This window comes from Magnolia sinica, chromosome 10 (genome assembly GCF_029962835.1).
Source record: "Magnolia sinica isolate HGM2019 chromosome 10, MsV1, whole genome shotgun sequence".
In the NCBI taxonomy this organism is placed as follows: domain Eukaryota; kingdom Viridiplantae; phylum Streptophyta; class Magnoliopsida; order Magnoliales; family Magnoliaceae; genus Magnolia; species Magnolia sinica.
The window spans coordinates 15,789,024-15,805,189 of NC_080582.1; the positions used below are offsets into that span (position 1 = coordinate 15,789,024).

At 40.1% G+C, this 16,166-nt stretch overlaps 1 protein-coding gene across 1 annotated transcript; it reads left to right on the top strand.

The window, feature by feature from the left end:
• Window positions 1–1,192: 1,192 nt before the first annotated feature.
• On the top strand, window positions 1,193–15,597 carry LOC131217379 (uncharacterized). The gene is made up of 3 exons (XM_058212294.1): window positions 1,193–1,350; window positions 5,773–5,821; window positions 15,361–15,597. Exons 1-3 carry the CDS (start codon window positions 1,280–1,282, stop codon window positions 15,595–15,597), a joined length of 357 nt encoding a protein of 118 aa, XP_058068277.1. The 5' UTR covers window positions 1,193–1,279.
• Window positions 15,598–16,166: the final 569 nt, after the last annotated feature.

The window sequence follows — 16,166 nt, forward strand, 5'->3', positions numbered from 1 at the left end:
TGTGGCTAAAAACCATGACTTCCTGTTGGAGAATCCATTCCTAACCGAAATCTATAGCTACCACCAAAATTGCATCTGTCTAGCTTCGAAGCCATGTGATCCCTGAAGTAATTGGATCAGAAAAGGCCCGGTCGACGACAGAAGTGATCTAGACCATCGAACCTTAAATCGGACGTATCTTGCAATCCGGAATGAGTTACCTGACGTAAAATATATGATTTTGGAGTAGAATGAGCTATTGAAGCCAACCAATGTAGCCTGGAATTGCGAAATACCCCTGGATCGATAGTCGTTTCCCTGTTTTAATTTCATTTTTACTATAAATAGTAAGTTTTAATTTGATTATAACTCTTCATCCGTTGGGCTTTAGGAGTCGTGCCTAATGTGAAAAGAGCTTAGAATAATTAGGAGAACGGTTTGGTGAAGCCAAATAGGACACTTGCTATTTTTGGCCGAAAACCTTGCGCGCTAGTAGACATCACGACCGTCTATAAATTAAGTTTACTATTTATAGTAAGTCGCAGATTCTAGGAGTTTTAGTTGTAGTTTGATTCTGATTTCTTTCCCATTGCTTGGTACCCCTATTTAAAGGGTCATGAACTCGTTTTATTCATTAATTAATCAATTTTGAATTTATTAGAATTTATTTCTATTTTCTGCTTTCTTTCCTCGTGGATTCGAGAAGTCTCTGTGAGGAGTCCAGAGAAGCTCCGTGGATTCGAAGTAGTTATCCTCATCATGTTCATCCCTGCGTCAATTAGTATCAGAACGAGGATTCCCCTCGGGCCGATGGCAAACAACGAAGGTATGAATCAAAATCCTGTGGATGGTGATCCAGGGATTCGTTATCTTTCGGAAAGAATAAAAGCTTTCCATCGGGAGAGTCAGTTGACCATGTAAGGGCTGCAGGCAACTCTCGACCGTCTTGCGGATGTGCTACTTCCGCCCGAGCCCTAGGCGGTACTCCACCACCCATAGTAGCTCCACCACCCATGGATACTATACGATACCAGTAGCAAACCGTAGGGCTACACCGGATGATTTTCTAGCAACAAGGACCTTAATGAGGGTTTTGCTCGACGACCAATCCATGGAGGTGATCATCTAGATCGTGCTGAAAGAGACTATCGAGGTAAGCTGAACTTTCTAGTTTTAACGGTTTATTCATAGCCAGGTCGATGGTGTGTGGTACACCACCTCATCCGCTTCTCTATAATCCTTTACTCTCGTTACCTTCTATAGTTTAGGACCAGGACAATGGAAGAACAATCCATTTCCAATGGAAGACGATCTGAACTCCTGGATGATCGTGCTGTACGAGCTCTCTGAAATGCTGAAAGAAGTCCGCAGGTAACCATCAGGGCTAGGGCCCTTATCCCTTTCCAAATCAAAGACTTCTGCCTTGATTTCCTCAGGAAGAAAGGGTTTCTCTAGGGAAGCTGTCTTCCTTAATCCTAGATGCATAGTTTGAATCTTCTCTTCGAATCTTGGCAATAGAAGATGATCCTCATTGGGAAAAGAATCTGAACAGGAACTCCAAGAGAAGGGCCATTCAAATCCTATTCCCATGCTCTTTTTTATTAACTCCTCTTTGCAATGTAACCCTCATGAAACTCACACAATAGCTCAACTAGGTATCCTCTTTTGACATTATTTAAGTTCCTTCTAAAGCTTACGTTCCAAACGAATTTAACCCTATTTCCATAATATAATCCCTCCCTTTTGCCCAACATGTCATTCCAAATTTGGATCATCCAAATAAGGTGTGTTTGATTGAAATGCCAAAAGCTTTTTAGCTCATCTCAATTGCAAATAATTATACGTTGTTTGTCCAAAATTACTAAACTTTCCTCTTTCACACCCTTCCCTTCTCCCTATTCTAGTATGACACTATGTTTCGCTACAAGTATAGCTGAGTATAGGCTTTGTGATTCCTTTGGAAGAACTCACTTAATTGATTGATGCACCTACCCTTATTATCACATTTTAGATTTTAATATACATCAAATGGACATGCTTCCTTAGAAGCAAATCATGTTTTCATATGAACAGAGTACCAATATTATTAAACATATTACAGATATGATACTTTTGAGTCCTAGTTGCAGGAACCTTCTACTAAGCTTCCACTTCTTCAAACTGACACTCCCACTCCTAATCCCACTGCCTAGGTTTTTGCACCTGCTAACATTTTGGAAAAAAAAAAACACTTTCTTGTTGTAGCGCCTGAATTAAGGAATTCCAAAACGGTTATGTAATGGCCATTATGTAATGGTAATGGTAGTAACTGCTATGTGTTATAGGGTCATAATGGCCGTAAGAGCTATTATGGCAAAATCGACCTGTAACAGCCGTACCGTAACAGTTATTATGGAAAAATGTACATGTAACGCCGTAATGGTCCATTAAGGGTAACAATAGGAGATCGGGGCATTCACAGCATTCTGGATGAATTTTGAAATGGATTCAATATTTATAGCAAACAATCGAGGGAACAGGGATCACCTTGCATGATATTGTTGCTCGCCTTGAAGAAACCTTTTGAAGTTCTGTTGATGAGAATAGAAAACGAGGGGTTCAAGATACAGGCTTTGATCATGGCCCAACAGGTAAATCAGGAACTCCCAATTGATGCAATCATATGCCTTTTTCCAGGGGCAATGCCCTAGAAAGAAGATTAGTCACCACTCTCTCCAATTAAACATGTCTAAATTGGATTGGTTGAACAAAAGAAAGTGTGAAGTGGAAATTGGAAAATATAATTCTAAGAACAGAAAATTTGTAACCAAGTAGAATTTCAGTAGAAAAAACATGTGATTTTCTGAAGTTGACTCAACCAAGTTGCTCCTGTTTACCAAAATCTTTTGAATATCCAGTTCAAAATAGTCTTAAAAAATAAAATAAAATAAAAATAAAAAGAAAAACAACGACAACAATTGAAGATGAGTTAACAAGTGTATGCCCTTGTTTTTAAGTAAATTTGGGATGCCTAACTATAAACTTTATTCATCACTGATTGAAGTGAACAAAATGATAGCTGTCAGCAAAAGGGCTTTTATCAATTGTTATAACCGAATGTTAATATTCTTTGGGGCCAGTTTATGCATCAACCTTGAACTAATCTCCTTCATTGTAAGTGTTAATAGACTTTGGTGCATCATGGTACTACATCCTGATGCACTTGGACCCTCTAATTCCTGCTTTTTCTTTGGCCCATTTGGGACTAAATTCACCTTTCTTAGTACATCTTTGTTACATATTTTGACTTTGATGTTATTGTATCAAATGACAAATCTTCTATTACAAATTTACAACTGAATGATTATAATAGTTGGTAGACTCTTGGTTGGATTTTTGCTGACTGCTATGCTGGTGAAGGATAAGAATTTGGTGCTGCTAGACTCTTGTTGAGAAGTTTTTGGAGACTGGTGCATACGATAAACTGAGGGCAGACACTTAAAAATTTGAGGTCTCACTTTGAGACAATGAAAACCTACATGGAAGATGCTGAAGATCAAGGAAAATAAAGGGAAGACAGTAATTTTAATTAGAATGGATCTGAAGATCAAAGAAGTGAATGGGAATGAAAGACAATTCCAGTGAGGAGGAAGATTGAATAGGTTGTCTGGTCTGATTCCTATACCTTATTTGTCTTCAACATCAATTTTGATGGTAGTTGGATGTGGTCCTCTGCCTGAAGAATTTTAGCACATCTCTGAAGTTATGAAGTTGGAATATTTCTGAATTTTAGGATGTGGTCTTGTTTGTGGTTATTGTGGATGCCTTAAGCAAAATGTTGGATTAAGGGCTTCCGCGGGGCTCATTGATGGATTCGAGGTGGATAAAGGAGACTTTTAAGTGTCCCATCTCCATTTTACCAATGATGGAAACCTATTCTGGGATGTGGAGGCGTCGAAGGTGGACAATCAAGGAAGATTATTTGTTGCTTTGAAGTAGTGTCAGGCTTAAAGGTGAATACTCTAGAAGAGTGAAATGTTGGGTGTTGACATTCTTAAGGTGGAAGTCTAGGACCTTGTGTAGGTGTTTTGGTGTAAGGAAGGATTGTTTCCTTCTTCGTACTTGGGGCTCTTGTTCTGTATTGGGAAGCTTGCGAAGCATTTGTGAGACAAGGTGATGCAGAAAAAGGAGAGGAAATTGTCGTCATGGAAACACAAACGCCTCTTTGGCTCTTTTTTTTTTTTTGGGGGGGGGGGGGGGGTAGGAAGAGGAGAAAGAGTTCATTGGCTTATCTTAACGGCTCTTGGATATATTGATTTCTTCTACAGATTTAGATTCATTGGTGTGGGTCAAAGATAAAACTGAGCAATTTGCAGTTTAGTGCTTTATAGCCTTCTCATTGGGTCTCCATCCAATAAGGAAGCAGCTCATTTGGTCTTCTGGAACCCCCTAAGGTAGCGGCGTTGGTTTAGTGGGTGGGGGTGGAACAAGATGCTAATGATTAATAATCTTCATAGGAGAGGAATGGTGTTAACTAACATTTGCTTGCTATGCATGCATTGCAAGGAGTCGGTCAATCATATCTTATTCATTGCATCTTCGTGAGGGAAGTGTGGGAAAGATTCTTGGGTATTTTTGGGATGGCCTGGGTGATACCAAAATCAATTGAGGGCTTTCTACAGTCTTGGCATGGGGTCAGTGTTGGCAAGAGAGGAAGTAGATTATGGAGATTGATTCTAATAGCCGATTTGTGGGCCTCATGGCGAAGAGGAGCAACTGCTGCTTCTACAATCTTTGTGGGGTAGCATCAGAGGTGTTTAGGTGGGCTGAGTTGAATGAAATGGAGTGGGCTTCAATCTCAATTGATCTAGACGATTGTGATCTATCTCGCATTTCTTGGGCTTCTTTGTACTTCTTTTGGCTGTTTTAGCTCTTATCAATAAAATCATATCTTTTTTATTTTAAAAAAAAGTTTTAATCCTAGAAATCGCAAAGTGTTGAATGTGAGTTTTATATTTGTCAGGTTCAGATATGCCGATTCAGATTAAAAGATAATGTTTTGAACAGTTGGAAGTTTGGCGTCTAGAAACCTGTTTTTCATTTTGTGGCCAAAACAGGAGTGATTTCAGGAGGGATCGGGAGTAGGAGCATAAGGAAAATCACAGAGTGAGGACGGAGGTCGAAGCTATGGATCTTTTGTCCATTAGGGGACCAAGCTTCAAATATATCACCAAAATGCAAAGATAGGAGAAAGTAAAAGCTCAGAAAGAAACTATTGATGGCAGACTAAGAGGGAGCTGTTGAAGATTTGTTTGAAGGTTAGTGTTGATTTCAAAGTCTACTCCTTAGAAGATGTTTCTGCATGGGTAACTTCATGATGTTGCTGGGCGGAGTTACAAAAATGTTGCTGGGTGGAGTTACAAAAATGATTTGGTGCTCTGTGTTGTTACTTCTATCTTCAAAATGGTGGTAGATATAGTTCTCAGTTGGTGGTAAGAAAGAGGGACTGTTATGGAGCATCATCTATTGAATGCCTTTTTTGGTTCCTCTAAAGCAATCATGTGGCATAGGATATGGGGTATCACGCTGATGGTACAGGAGGAGGGGGAAGAAGCTTGGAAAAGAAATTGCCACTCCTTGACAGAAAAAATGGAGCCCACCATGTTTGTAGCTTGAATGTAATTTACTAATTTGATATAATGCATCTGTAGCTTGAATGGAAAAGCTAAAAGAATTGTGCTTGTAGGCTATTTAGACATGCTTTTTCTTTTTCTAACTTGCTATTAATTATCCTTTTTATTTGATGTCTAACAGCTCTTCTCAGCTGTATATATTCCAAGGACCATCTGAGTTGATGCCACTTGTAAGTCTGAGGATATTTCTGTTCATTTTCTATGAAGATATAGTTGATATTTGGTGTATTAGGGCATACTAAATGAGTCACACGAGTCACGAGCTTGCATGCAGCTTCATGGGATATTCTACCTGTAATCGTGATTTGAATTTTTTAAGTTCTTTTGGGGATGTGTGTGGCATGTAATGGTTTCAATGAATTTTCAGATAATCATCACCCAGGCATTATAAAAAATCTACAGTGGACTTCTCATCCAACATTTTGCTTTAAGGTGGTCCATCTTAATCATTGATAAGACTGATTTTTTTGATCTTTGACTTAAGTTGGAATCACACATGGTTAGAGTGAATTTCACAGGCACATTTTATCATTTCATAATTCGAGATTGCGAGATGTGCGCCCACCCTGTGAATGCAAATTGGCTAGTGATCAGTGGTCTTTGAGCCCATCATGATATGTGTTTCATCCATGCTGTCCATCTATTTTTTTCAAATAAATTTATGATATGAGATAGAAAATGACGTCGGTCCAAGCCGTGAAATGGAGCATATCTAAGGAAATAGTGTTCAAAGAAGGCTGACCATTAAAAACTTCTCAAGAGCTATAAAAGTTTTAGATCAACTGATTTTTATTTTTTCCCTTCATCAATATCTGTATGACCTAATTAACGGGTTAGATGTGAAATAAACATTACAGTGGGCATTAGGAGATTTTTATTGGTTGAAACTCAATCACTGTTGTTTTCCTGCGGCGTAGTTCACCTTAGATTTAGATCTTCATCACTCCGTATCAAGCCCTAAAATGATATTGGAAAATGGATAAAGGGCGTGGATAAATTACATACGGTGCGAAGACAGCAACGACTACTAGCCACCGGGCCAGTGGCAGCGTCACTAGCCAAACGAAGTCCAACTTGTGCTGTGTGTTGACGTCACAAAGTGAATTTAAACTCGTGGGTCTATGATCACCAAGCGGATTGGCTGGAGTACCACACACTTAGGTGCGTTGACGTGACCGAGTCCTGTAGGCCCATCATGAGGTATATGTGTTATATCCAAACCATCCTTTATTTGGGGAGCTCGTCCTAAGGCTAGAATAAAAAAGATAAGATAGATACAAATGTGAAGTGGACCACACTGCAAAAAGCAATGGGGATAAATGTCTACCATTGAAATCTTTTAGGGTCACAAAAGTTTTGGATCAATATGATATTTGTTTTTCCCCTTCATCCAGGTTTTCGTGACCTTAAATGGAAAATAAATGTTATGGTGGGCCCTATGAATGTTTTAACGGTGAGAATCACTGTTCCCAATGCCATTTGTGGTGTGGTCCACTTGAGCTTTATATATTAATCAGAAGTGGTTCACTATTTCAAAGATTTGTACTCAGCTGATAGTAAGCCTCGGTCATGGGAAATAGTGGAATCTATCCCACGATTAGTCATGGATCTAGACAACGAGGAGCTTAAACGGATCCCAAACTTGGAGGAAGTTAACGTAGCCGCTTTTAGCATTCCAGGAGATAGTGCTTCCTGTTCGGATGGCTACACGGGCAGTTTCTTTGCCCTATGCTAGGAAATAGTTGGAGCAGATGTTCATGCGGTAGTCTGTGATTTTTTCGCAGGAAGTTTATTCCTGAGAAGCATAGGCAACACGCTTATTTGCCTCATCCCATAGATCCCAAACCCTACCAAACTCTCAGAGTACAGACCGATAAGTCTATGCAATTGCCTCTACAAACTCATAAGTCATATCCAAAGTCATAGTGACCAGGCTAGCTTCGAACCTCCCTAAACTGACATCAGAAGAGCAAGGCGACTTCATTCAAGGCCGAAATATATCAGAACATATTGCTCTAGCTGATGAATTACTGGTAGAAATAGACAGAAAGATTAGAGGAGGGAATGTTATTATCAAGCTAGATATGCAGAAGGCATATGATAGAATGGAGTAGAATTTTGTTAATTGCATTCTTCTCCAGTTTCAATTCGCAAGCGACTGGTTAGCCATGGCGGAAGGGTGCTGGAAAGACATGTGGCTCTCAACATTAGTAAATGGCAAAATGGCAGGCTTCTTTCAACCTTTATGAGGTCTCCGACAGGGATGCCCTCTCTCACCACTCCTATTCAACATAGTGTTGGAAGTTCTGGCCAGGGGACTCCATCGTCTTTTCCAACAAGGTATTTGCTCTCCTTTTCATGTTCCTCACTCATGCCCCTTGATTTCTAACCTTTTATTTGCAGACGACATGATTGTATTTATTAATGAAGGTAAAGCATCTATTCAGAATCTCATATGCTTTCTTAAGAAGTACGAGGCTACCTCAGGCCAATGGATCAACTCTAGGAAAAGCTGCTACATTGTCTCAAAAAAGTCCCCACAATCCTGAATTCATACAATCACCCATCTTGCCGGCTTTAGGCAAGATAAGCTTCCCATCATGTACCTTGGAGTCCCTATTTCGAATAAAAGGCAAAAAGCTCTCAATTTCCGTCATCTTAAGCACAAAAGCTTATAGGAAAACAGCGGGATGGAAATCAAGAACGCTGACTCAAGCGGGAGGATTGTGCTAATTAAACATGTGCTTTCAAGTCAACCCATCTACACTCTGGCAACAACCAACATTCTAGCCTCCATATGCAAAGAAATGGAAACTATGTTCGTCATTGTTGTCAAATGCGATCGCATATGTGTATATGCAATCGCATATGCGCATACTGTTGATAAAATCGCGTATGCCATCATGGCATATGTGATCTTGGCAATTATGTCATGGCATACTTTTATATGCGACCAATATGCATATTGCATATGTGATCACATATTTCCCAATAGCCAAGAGTGGAAGAATTTTTTTATTTTTTATTTTTTCAATTTGGAGAACTTTTGCCTATAAATAGGCACTCATATCCCCTCCATTTTCACTATTCTTTACTCCAAAGCTCTAAATCTCTTACTCTTTTTCTCTTAAACCTCTGTCTCTTACTCTAATTTCTCTACAATTATTTCAATTATGTTTATTTTTTGTATTTTATAAGTTGTGCTTACTTTTTGTGAATTAAGTTGTAAGTTATAACTTGTAAGTTGTTTCAAGTTATCCATTTATCAGTGAAATTTCTTTGTTCAAAGTTTATAATAATTAGTTATCTTTTAATGTAGCCTGTTGATTGTTTTGTTAAAATTTATATAATCTAATATAAGTAATTAAATATCAAACTTAATGAAACACTCAAACTATGATGAAATAACCCAATCCAATCATGTGTACTAATCAGACAAGTTTTTCTCTATTTATTTTTAAGAATTTTTTCAAAATTTTTTTTTTACCTTTTTTTTTTTCAAAATTTTATTATTTTTTAAAAAATATGCCATGGCATATGCGATTGTGCGATCGCATATGCGAATTGATAACATTGATGTTCATAGACTTTATGTGGGGAGAGATAGACAATAAAAAGAAACATCACTGGGTTAGCTGGAGCAAGATATGCTACCCAAAAAAAAAGGTGGCTTGGGCGTCAGGAGGCTCCGAGAGGTCATGGTAAACTTCCGCATGAAAATGTGCTTCTCCACTCTCAAAGGGTAGTCCTTGTGGGCAAAATTTATCCAAGTTAAATACTTTTCCCGTTTCATTCAAAACCCCACCTCAGCCATGCGCTTCGGATCCAAGGTATGGAAGTCTATTGCTAGATACCTTCTGTTGATGCCAATCTGGTCGTGCTACCTCACCTCCTGGTAGCCAGAGTATCTGCAATTTACTGAAGAACAAGAGAAGACATAGGGGGCGCCAGTTAAGGCTGGGAACCTTCCGATGCCTAAGTCATGATATGGATTTACAATAGGCATAATAGAAGCAGAGTATTTGTCGTACCTTTTATTGTAGATGAGGCTTTTATTTATAGCCTTTGGTCCCAGAGACGTATATGGCAATAACTCTTGGATGGTGATTGTGTATTATGGAAGAGATCTTCCTCCAGACGTGTTGTGATTGACTTCCTAAGATCCTCGACGAATATCTCAGATGATAATCCTATCTTTATATATTGTAAGTGTATTTGTATTCTGAGGCGGTGGTCGATATCTGAGGCCGAGGTCTTTGGTCGAGGCCGAACTCTGACGTCGAGGTCTTTGGCTAAGGCCAACCTCCGAGGTCGAGGTTATCCCTTGAGACCGTGGTCGGTACCACCTTGGGTCGGCCTCCAAGGCCGAGGTTGGTATCTGAGGCTTGTCATTGAGGCCGAGTTAGAAAATAGCCAACACTAAAGGTCAAGGTGATTTTCTGGACCTCAAGCAATCCATAGTCATCCGGTCTAGCTGCTCGGCTCATTTGTCTCATACCTCTGATCAGTCCATTTTTACCCATAATACCTTCCATTCACTATCCGTAGCTCTAGGTGGATGATCGGCAAAGGAGAGGCAAGCCTCTGGAGGGAAAACTGACTAGGAAATGGGCTACCCGGTTGATGTCCTTGAAGGTAAAAGACCTTCTCACTCCTAACGGATGGAATTTAGCCCTGTTAGCAGAACATGTGTGTTCCCATCTTCTTGCTAGGATGGCAATGAGCAAAATAAGCATATCAGATTACGAAGATGAGCTGATCTGAACATCATTTCCATCACAAAAATTCACTATTAAATCAACATGGAACATTTTATGTAAAGTCATAACCAGGATTGGGCAAAATGGGTGTGGCACAAGCTTATCCCGCCGAAAATATCCATGCTGGCATGGAAGGCGTTGAAAAGAGCGATCCCAGTCGAAAAGGTAGTGCAACGCCTTGGCGTTCACACATTCTCAAAATGTGTATGCTATGAGTTGCACTATGGGCAACCCGCTTAGGGAATCCAACCATCCTCCTCTTTACCAGTCACGGAGCAACATAACAACTCTGATGTTGTTCGCGTCATCCCCGTTCCAACACGCAGAGCGGACAACACCTCTGAAGGAGTCAACAAAGAAACACAGCCCATCCCAGTTGCGCCTCCTTTCCAGATCAGTAGTTCATCCTTAGGGATTGATGAGGAATCCATCGATCACCTTTTTTGCAAAGGTAGACTAGCAAAAGAGGTGTGCTCTTTCTTCAGCCACATTTTTTTTTTTAATGTTCACGAAGGTCATATCCACTCTCTAGAGCAAAGGCTAAGCATATGGACCCACAAAGCCAGCGATAGCTTGAGATTTCTCAGACTACGAGGCCTATCTGCAAGCATCATTTTGTGGGAAATCTGGTTGGCTAGAAATGCAAATAGATTTGATAACAAACCCATCATTACATTAAAAGTTCTTGCTAGAATTAAAAGCTGGCTTGGGGAGTTATCTCACCAAATGCCAGAGGACGGTTTCTGCCCTTTCCTTCAACAGGTGGCCCTCCAGGTGCTGGATAACACATTCACACAGGGAAGGCGAAGGAAACCTCACTATCTCATATGGACTTCGCCGATAGAGGGATGGGTGAAGCTCAATGTAGATGGATCGTCTCAAGGAAACCCAGGAGAGGGTGGAGGAGGATGGGGGAATTTGTAGGGATCATCAAGGCAACCTCATTTTCGAATTCCACCATTACTTTGATTGAGTTACAAACACGGAAGCGGAAGCGCAAACAGTTTTGAAGCGGATAAAGCGATGTAAATCCCGAGGGCTTCAAAGGATCATCATTGAATCAGACTCCAAAATCATTTCCAGAAGCATTACAAATCCGCAATCAGTGCCTCATTGGAAGATTTGGTATGATATAAAAGTGATCTGTCAGGAAATTGGAGGTATTAACCACCAGTTCAGTCATATTTTCAGAGAATCCAACTCGATAGCGGATTGCTTAGCCGCTTAGGCAGCAGTGGAGCCCAGGATTGGCTGTACAGGCTCCGCTCATCCCTTCCAAGGGAGGCGAGAGGTATGTTTATGATGGACAAGGCAGGCTTGGGAACCTTTCCCTGGGGATAGCGATCTCAGCCGTGGAGTCTTGTTTCCTTGCCCTTTTTCTGCCCTGTACTCCAATTTGTCATGGCTAAAATAAGGAATCATTCCCTAAGGCTGGGCCGGATGTTGTTTTGTTTTGTAGCACCTACAGCAGGCGTCTCCCAGCTGCCCAGCTGTTTAATTTCTCCGGTCATTTGATTAGCAATCTCGTGAAGAAATTATAGATTGGTTATGTTGATCCCTGTCTCAAGCTCCTACCAGTTGCCTCTTTCAACGAAGATCTCGGTGCCAGTCTCGAACCCTGAGGTGGTTCTAGTTATTCGTTCGGATTGCTCTTTGCATATATCCCGTAAGCTGCTGTATCTAGCCCTGTTGTTTGGTTAAGGAATGTTGTGATAAGTAATTGTATGTTGTTTTGGGGAAGGTTGTTGGTTGGTGGCTATATGTTGTGCTTTGTTGTTTGGGAGTTGTTGAGTAGTTTGGTGGGTGGAGTTGTTGTTCTTTGCTGGAGGCAGTGATCTGTGCAGTTGGTGTTTTGGGAGGCTGCTGCAAGTTTGGTTTTGTGTTGTGAGTGGTGGTCTGTGGCTGCTGGTTTAAACACAAAGTGCATCAGGTGGAGCTAGAGAGTGATGATGAGCTGTTGAGTGCTTGGCTGGCCCCAGTGTTTTGTTCATGTCGTCTGCTGGAGCAGGGGTCATTGGGCTAGGCTGAGAAGGTGGCTCTATAGGTCTGGTGGGCTGTCAGCTAGTTTATGGGCAGTAGTTGTGGGCTATCAGCTGGTTTGGGAGTGGGCTGTAAAGTGGGGTAAAATGTCGGTAGTTGCTTCCTATTAGAAATAAATAGTTTAGTGAGGTGTAGAGTGGAAGTTCGGAGGGCTTCGGTTGATTATCGGTGGCAATGGGAAAGAATGCAGAGGCAGAGTGAAGCATTTTGTGTTGGTTCTCAACATTTTGGTAACGGGAAGCCGTTTCTTGGTGGGGTTGAGTCTATATATGATATCATTTGCTGCAAAACAAAAAAAAGAAAAGAAAAGAAAAGAACAGAAAAACGATCCCCAATTGATTTTGGGATATCCCCATCAAAAAAAAAAAGAAAAAAAGAAGCACCTTGTATTTATAGACTTGGTAGCAGCAACTAGCTGTGGGAATGATTGAATCCCGATCAGAAGAGGAGCAGAGAATGTCTCTTTGTTGCAGGTAGGCGAGGCTGGTGTGAATCTTTATTTTCTTCAGGGTGGCTATGGCATTTTGTTTTCTTCTTTCGTTTTGCTGATTAAGAGTTATGATAGGTGAGGCCCAATGTTTTTGTGGAGCCTACCCAAAAGTCCTGTTTGTACATCCTCTATTCATATTAACAAAGTTATAGGGGGTGTGATCCCACTTTCAGGAAAAAAAAAAGGTTTCAGAGAAATGGTTCCTTCCACATAATGGGATGAAAGTAGCTCAGACCTGTTTCCATTGCAATCCTCATTTTGGATGGCAGATGGTCACCATCTTTTCGGTGCACCTAAGATTGGCCCCTGGCCATTTATACATCTTTGTAGTGACAAATTTCTTTGCTCCGGAATTTCTCAGGATATTGTTGCGAAATCTCACAAAAAATAAATTTTTTATTATGAATAAATAAATATTTTAGGATTTTAATAATGAACTAGTTAAGTTCAACCTTGTTGAGAAGGAAAATTGTCAAACTATCCTCTTGTATTGTTTTTCTTTAGAAAGTAATGAAGTCAAAAAAATTCGTGGCAGCCCCGCAGTTTGTGTATGACATTAGCATGTCAAACATTTGCAACCAAACATAATAATCGCATGGACCAAAAATCTTTCTTTTGATGTTTTTAAGTGGTGTATATTATTTTGTTATGGTGCCTCATCATCCTTTTAGGTTGACCAAATGTTTGGTTCTACTCAACACCATGAGGTATTACATCTGTTGGACAGCTTGGATATTATAAAAATATGTAATGGGCCCCATAATTTTCTACTTCAACAATTTCTATAAAAAAGCAAGTGCAATGTGGGCATTATGGTAATTTCAGTGCTAAAAAACAGTCATTTCAGTAGGTAGGGGCATTATTTGGTAAATCCTAATTTGCGAGGAATTGTGGTAAAAATCCATAATTAAAATGTGAGATCTCTGTCTCAAACAACTACCAAAAGTAGAAAAGACCAAGGGGTCACTTGGCACCATGGATTTGGGGGGATTTCAAATCTCCTAATATGTTTGGCACCATAATGTAATTGGGGGTTTCAAATCAAGGGGATTCAAATCCCCTCGAAGAGGGGGGTCGAAATCCAAGGTGGAAGCTTGTATTACATCTAAAATCCTTCCAAGAGTTGCATGTGCAACATGTGTGTCACTTGGCTATTAATCTATTGGGCACATGGCTCACTGATGATATCCCAAAACAATTAGATTATCAACTGCTTCACTATAATTACTTTAATAGGATAATCTGCTCTGTCCAAACATTGCCCATTTAAATCAATGGTTAAAAATCATTGGTTAGTCACTCGGATGTGATCCTGTGCTTTGGGCAAAGTATATATTTCAACGGGCTTATTACAACCATTGTGTCAAAACATTACACACGTTCACTAATTAGAAATATTAAAGTTGATTTAGTAATTAAATTCAAACCCCTGTAAATATAGCATGCATGACTACTTTTGGATTACAGGGATTCTGAATCCAGGGTGCCAAACACAACGGGCAGATTTCAAATCCTGGGGGTTCCAATCTCCCAAACAGGCCATAAGGGCCTATTTGACTGACTCACTGGTTAAGAAAAAAAAAAATTGCAAATTGGCCATGTAATGGGACCCAATTTCCAGACCTACCTCAACTTAGCTGATGCATTTTCACATAACCCAACCCAAACTTTTATCCAACAGTGTCTGTTTCTCTGGATTGGATAAACATGATTAAGAGCATTGATTTAAAGAATTAAAGATCCCCACCATCGAATGATTGGGTTGGACCAGTTGGGATTGGGATGAGCCTGGCCCAAGTTTCAGCCTTATCCATGGGTTGGGTTGAGTTCATTAGCTTGTGCCTCTTTTTTCTTCTTTTTTTAATTGTTGAGACACTGTCATCTATAATTTCATTGATGTAATAGAAAATTACATCCACATTAGGGGAACATAAATGAAACCTGAAAAACCCAACAAATTCATACAAAATAGCTAGGCCCCATAATAAAAACCATAAATAATAAAGACGGGTGGACCCAGTCTATCAGGAAAATAAAAGAAAAAATTGAGTCCTGCTTACTGCTGCAAGCATGATTTGCCAAGCAAACCTGTACTTGTTTACCTTTTACGAAATACATCCAAAAGAGCAACACATCCAATTTCTTCCTAAATTCATAATTCAAAGCCACTAAGACTAAATCACCTAAATCCGATGGCACACCCTCGTCTTTCTGTGACACCGTAACACAAATAAAAGAGAATTACAATAGTTCAAGAAGAGCAGAATAAAGAAGTAAACAGAGGTAGTTTAAGTATAGAAGAATCATTAAGTTGATGGACACCATTCTTTGAAATGGATGTTGCAAGGCTTGACGCTACCCTCCCATTTTATGCTTTCCCACCATCTCAACTCACCTTGGATCTCGACTTCTGCTGCAGAATCATTTGTGTTATGGAGTGGAAGGTTATCCAGCATCGGGCATCCTTGAATCTTCAACTTCTTCGGCATCGACACGTGCCCACCGTGAATTCTTTTCAATTTGTGTAACTCCCAAAGACGTAAATCGACTAGCTGTGGAAGGAAATGCATTTTGCCCCACCACGTTGTCTTCTGCAAAGACCTTTTCCGGTCTACAACAGAATTTTATTGCAAGTAATTTGAGATTATGTAACTGAATGCTTGAAGAGAAGAAGTTGACGAGCTTCTGGCAACATTCCAAATGTATAAATGTATATGCTTTTGGCATGCGAAGCTCCCTATTCCAACCCGGCACACTGTTCTTAATTTGGCAAGATTGGACACCCTTAGATTTTCTAAACTGACTGCCGCATCAACATCTGCAGTTCCTCCGACTATGAGATACTCCAATTGATGGCATTTCTCGATCCAGCATTCTTTAAGTTTGTCCATCTTCATGCTGACATTGGACAATGCCTTAACAAACACATTTCGATACAAATGAAAGAATTCTATCACCGAGAGAACCCCTCTAACACCATCCAGGGAATTCTTACCACCGCAAACCTCCAGGCATCTTTCATACCTCATAGACTAATCAAATCGAGTATAAATATGCTGGTAGATAAATCACTTTCTTTTAAAATGAGCATATATATCCTTGTGGCCTCCCTCGCAGGGACAGACCAAGAAATGAAGTTTTAGAAAGCAGGATTCCCACAGATCAGGGCTTTGGTCCAAAGACTCGAAAATGCCGGCATCACTGACTGAGATGCGATGTCTACTG